This window comes from Seriola lalandi, unplaced genomic scaffold, assembly GCF_002814215.2.
Source record: "Seriola lalandi dorsalis isolate HSWRI2012SDOR001 ecotype SW California unplaced genomic scaffold, Sedor1 jcf7180002054557, whole genome shotgun sequence".
NCBI lineage: Eukaryota > Metazoa > Chordata > Actinopteri > Carangiformes > Carangidae > Seriola > Seriola lalandi.
The window spans coordinates 338,862-343,930 of NW_019525110.1; the positions used below are offsets into that span (position 1 = coordinate 338,862).

General features: G+C 43.5%; 1 protein-coding gene and 1 long non-coding RNA gene across 2 annotated transcripts; one reads left to right on the plus strand and one right to left on the minus strand.

Annotated features, from left to right (window-relative positions):
- Positions 1–16: 16 nt before the first annotated feature.
- LOC147818590 (uncharacterized) lies at positions 17–3,401 on the minus strand. The gene is made up of 3 exons (XR_015437833.1): positions 3,281–3,401; positions 3,099–3,173; positions 17–861 (listed from the first exon to the last, which is right to left on the minus strand). It is a non-coding gene; the product is annotated as an uncharacterized LOC147818590 (long non-coding RNA).
- Positions 3,394–5,063, plus strand: LOC111662024 (E3 ubiquitin-protein ligase TRIM35-like). The gene is made up of 2 exons (XM_023415761.2): positions 3,394–3,549; positions 3,635–5,063. Exon 2 carries the CDS (start codon positions 3,652–3,654, stop codon positions 5,032–5,034), a length of 1,383 nt encoding a protein of 460 aa, XP_023271529.1. The 5' UTR covers positions 3,394–3,549; positions 3,635–3,651; the 3' UTR covers positions 5,035–5,063.
- The last annotated feature ends 6 nt before the right edge of the window (positions 5,064–5,069 follow it).

A 5,069-nucleotide genomic window follows, 5' to 3' on the forward strand; every position in this document is an offset into this window, starting at 1 on the left:
GGGGGGGGGGGCAGCACATCACTGTAAACATCTCTTTAATGTTTTCATTCCTCTGAGGCCTTTAATATGAAAAATATCATTAGCCACTTGATATTTCAAAAAGCCACCATTTTCCAAGATGGACGCCATTTCCAGCATCAGACACATGTTTTACTCCTTTCAGATTTCAATGATTCTGTAATTGAATCCTTTGTGGAGGTTAAATTTATTCTTCATATCTATTAAATATTATTTTAAATAATTAAGATTATTTCCAAGCTGACGAGGTTTTTGGTTTTTCTACAGTTGTTCTAGTTCAGCAGGACTTTTAATTTGTAAAATGAAGGTTAACTGTAAATTTTGCCTTTTTGCAAATGTATTATGAAGAGAAATCTCCCACTGACAGAAGGAGTCAGACTTTTCTAATAGTTCACTCCTTTCTTTTGTCTTTCATCACATTCAGATTCAGACTTTATTAATAATTATTATTAATATGTGCAGCTTACCCATCTATACACACAAGATCTATGTCAGAGGCAACACATCGACATACGAGTCAGTACAAGGAGCAACAAGCAGCAGGGAGTGAAATAAAAAACAACAATAACATATAAACACATGAATGAGTGAAGTGTGTGTGTGTCAGCACCTGACAGCAGACTTTACTGTAACGCCGACCTGAGGGCATCGTCACACTGAGGTCACCGGACAGAAAAGTGAAGAGCAGGTGAAGCTGATGAAGACGATGTGAAACAGAGGCAGAGGACGTCTCAGTGACTCAGGTGACGTGGACACAAGGTGGCGCTCTCGTCAAGGACATGTTGTTAACAGGCTCCATCAGGGATCTCCGACCTGTTACTGTTACTGTAACTCAGGAACCACCTGCAGACCCAGAACCCAGAGAACCATCAGCTTAACGGAACATTAGAACCACTGTGTTATCTAAAGTAATAATCTGACGACACCTGGCCGAACACTCAACACCTGAACAACAATAGGAAAATGTTTCCTTCTCTTCTTCACTTTATATCTTCATGAATTCATTTCACAGCTGCATTAAATTAAATCTCTTTCTTTTATAAAAGAAACACAACAGACTTTATTAAGCCAGAGTAATACAGCTTCCTGGGTTATTAAACTAATATTAATATCAATAATAATCTGTGTAATGGATGTGACCTCATCAGTGTCACTGTGAGGAGAGACACAATTCTTAAAATGATGAATGTTTAAATAATATTTAGATTCATTTTTCTGTCTCTTCGTGTTTGTGCACAGATTGTCGTATGAACTACGACCCCCCCCCCCCCCCCCCCCCCCCCCCCCGACCCAGGGTGTTATCAGGTGTGTGGCTTTACATCAGTGCACTTTGTACTTTAACCTGGTCTGCAGCTGCTGTTTGCTACAGAGTCACACACTGATCAGACCCATGACACACTTTCACTGAACCAAAGAAGAAGAAGCGAGTAACTCTGACTCTGTAACTCTGACAGACAGTTTCTCTTCTTCTGTCCTTAGAGACACATCTCTGCAGAACTGATCAGCTGATCGACCGAAAATAAACCATGATCTACTCGTCATTCAGATCAGCAGTTCTCAACCTTTCCCATGATGCTCCACTTCAAAACTCAAAGATGTTGGGGAGCCACATCCAACCCCCTGACAATATGGAGGCCAAACAGTGACAGCACTTTTATTTTACAACGTGAAGACGTCATGAAGACATCGTGAAGACATGAAGACATCGTGAAGACATCGTGAAGACATCATGAAGACATCGTGAAGACATCGTGAAGACATCGTGAAGACATCGTGAAGACATCATGAAGACATGAAGACATCGTGAAGACATCATGAAGACATCATGAAGACATCGTGAAGACATCGTGAAGACATCGTGAAGACATGAAGACATCATGAAGACATGAAGACATCGTGAAGACATCATGAAGACATCTTGAAGACATCGTGAAGACATCGTGAAGACATCGTGAAGATATCGTGAAGACATCTTGAAGACATCGTGAAGATATCGTGAAGACATCGTGAAGATATCGTGAAGACATCGTGAAGACATCGTGAAGACATCATGAAGACATCATGAAGACATCATGAAGACATCTGAAGCTCTGTGATTACCTGGTGCTTCCTGTTTGGATGTTTCACTCAGGACTTCTGCTTTTCGTCACACTGATTCAAACAGGTTTTGAAACGTGAGGAAACAGAAGACAGAGAGAGGACAGGTTTAAAACAGTAAACCCTGATCCAGCTTTCTCACAGGTCTCATTCATTCAACTCGTCTTATCTGCGATAAACACACCTTGTCTCTGAGTTACCTCCTCGTCCTTCACTCAGTGTGGACAGACCTCCGACCTTCATGTGTCTCATTTCTTCAGTGGTTTAATGAACTTACAGTCCGTGTGTTTTCAGTTAATGGTCTGTACTTCATAGATGCCCCCTGTATTATCTGAGGTTTATCTCTCCACACACAGAGCAGCTCAGAGTCTCTTCCTCCGACCACAGCTGGGCAGTTACAGTAGATCCTCAGTTTATGGGTCAAAGCAGTTTTTCAACCTGATAAATTCATATACATGTAAACAGAGACTGGAGTCCAGGCTTTAGGTTTAGGGAACAAAAGCACTTTGGTTCAGGTTAGAGAAAGACGGTGGTTTATTTAAATGTCTGAGGTGTCTGAACGTTGTCTGTATTAAACCAGACCAGGATCTTTCCCTGACCTGAACCGAGAGCTGGAGAGAGAACCGCAGAGAACTGTGACTTCAGGCTCAAGTTAGAAACTAGCTAAAACTGGTACTACAATACAATATTACAATACTGCAGTACTGCCACTTTAAATTGTCGTGACTTTCACACCAAAATGTAAGTTTACACTCAGTGTGAGTAAACCTTTCTTAGAAACTAGCTAATATTAATATTAGCATTAGCATTAGCATTAACGTCATTAACACTAGTCAGCTAAATTGTAATTTAAGGCTAAAGTTAGAAACTAGCTAACATTAATGTTAAAAAACACAACAAGTGAGGAGTGACCCCCTCACCCCCCCATAATTCAAACCCTGAGTGTCCAGTGTGTGATGAAAAACCTTTAGTGAGTGATCCACCTTGTATCTTGACTTTAAAGAGCCTGTCAGACCTTCTTCCTGCAGAGATCAACCAGCAGCTCCACTGTGATCAGACTGTGGGTGGGAGAGGACAGATGATCTGAATGCCTCAAGTATTCAGATCATTTCAAATCACTTAAACACAGATCACTTTATGAAACAGGTGAAATATATGAACGTACATGTACAAACAAACACAACAAGAAGACCTGGTTTTACAGCTCTGCACACTGCTCTCAGTAACGGTCTGTTAAAGCTCCACCCTTTTCCTGATACTCTGAGACGAAGCAGGAAATACCATTTCATACTGGTCGTCACTCGTGAGAGACACGTTGATGCTGAGAAACATTTAAAGAGATTCACCTTTAAACCAAAACAACAGCTTCTACAGAGAGAGGAGGGAAAACAGGACGACAGCAACTTCAACCTGCAGCGACTCCACACACCAACTGTGAGTTTAGAAGAGACAAGACTGAAAGTGAAAGTGTGAGGGAAACCACACCTCACTGACCTCTGTGCTGGCTTTGTGTTTTCAGCTTCACTCAGAGACGACATGTCTTCCCGGTCAGAGGAGGAGCTCACCTGTCCTGTCTGCCATGACATCTTTAAAGAGCCTGTTGTCCTGTCCTGCAGCCACAGCTTCTGTAGAGACTGTCTGCAGAGCTGGTGGAGAGAGAAGGTAATACAAGAGTGTCCAGTGTGTAAGAGGAGATCATCAAAGGATAACCCACCTGTTTGTTTGTCCCTGAAGAACCTGTGTGAGGACTTCTTACTGCAGAGATCTGAGCATCTCTGCAGTCTGCACTCTGAGAAACTCAGACTCTTCTGTCTGGACCACCAGCAGCCAGTGTGTCTCGTCTGTCGAGACTCAAAGACACACACCAACCACAGCTTCAGACCCGTTGATGAAGCTGCAGAGGATCACAGAGAGGAGCTCCAGAAAGCCCTGAAGCCTTTACAAGAGAAACTGAAGCTGTTTGAACGAGTTAAAGGAGACTGTGACCAAACAGCACAACACATCAAGGTCCAGGCCCGACACACTGAGAGCCAGATCAAGGAGCAGTTTAAGAAGCTTCACCAGTTTCTACAGGAGGAAGAGGAGGCCAGGATCACTGCTCTGAGGGAGGAAGAGGAGCTGAAGAGTCACATGATGAAGGAGAAGATGGAGGCTCTGAGCAGAGAGATAGCAGCTCTGTCACACACAGTCAGAGCCACAGAGGACGAGCTGAGAGCTGAAGACCTCTCATTCCTGAAGAACTACAAGGCTGCAGTGGACAGAGTCCAGCAGCGCCCCCTGCTGGAGGATCCACAGCTGCCCTCAGGAGCTCTGATAGACCAGGCCAAACACCTGGGCAACCTGACCTTCAACATCTGGAACAAGATGAAGGACCTGGTCTCCTACAGTCCTGTGGTTCTGGACCCAAACTCTGCTGGTCCAGTATTATACCTGTCTGAAGATCTGACCACAGTGACACGAGGACAGAGACAGAAGCTTCCTGACAATCCAGAGAGGTTTGACTCCTATGGCTTTGTCCTGAGTTCTGAGGGTTTTGACTCAGGGACTCACAGCTGGGACGTCCAGGTTGGAGACAGTCCAGGTTGGTTTGTAGGTGTGGCTGCAGAGTCTGTTCAGAGGAAGGGGAAAGAAAAAGCTCGAGCTAAATCATGGACAATAGTGTTATATGAAGGTAAATACAGAGCACTCTCTCCACCAGGTCTCTCCACTGTTCTCTCAGTGAAGAAGCTCCAGAGGATCAGAGTGAATCTGGACTGGACCAGAGGAAAACTCTCGTTCTCTGATCCTGATACTGACACACACATACACACCTTCACACACACCTTCACTGAGAGGATGTTTCCATTATTTATCACAAACAAAGATTTTCCTCTGAAGATATTACCAGTGAAGATCAGTGTCACTACAGAACAAAGATGAAGAACATGATGGTTTAAGATCTTTAATACTTTAAA

Bases quoted from the DNA above. Each gene is read 5' to 3' on its own strand.
- LOC111662024 (XM_023415761.2), top strand. From the start codon at position 3,652: ATGTCTTCCCGGTCAGAGGAGGAGCTCACCTGTCCTGTCTGCCATGAC.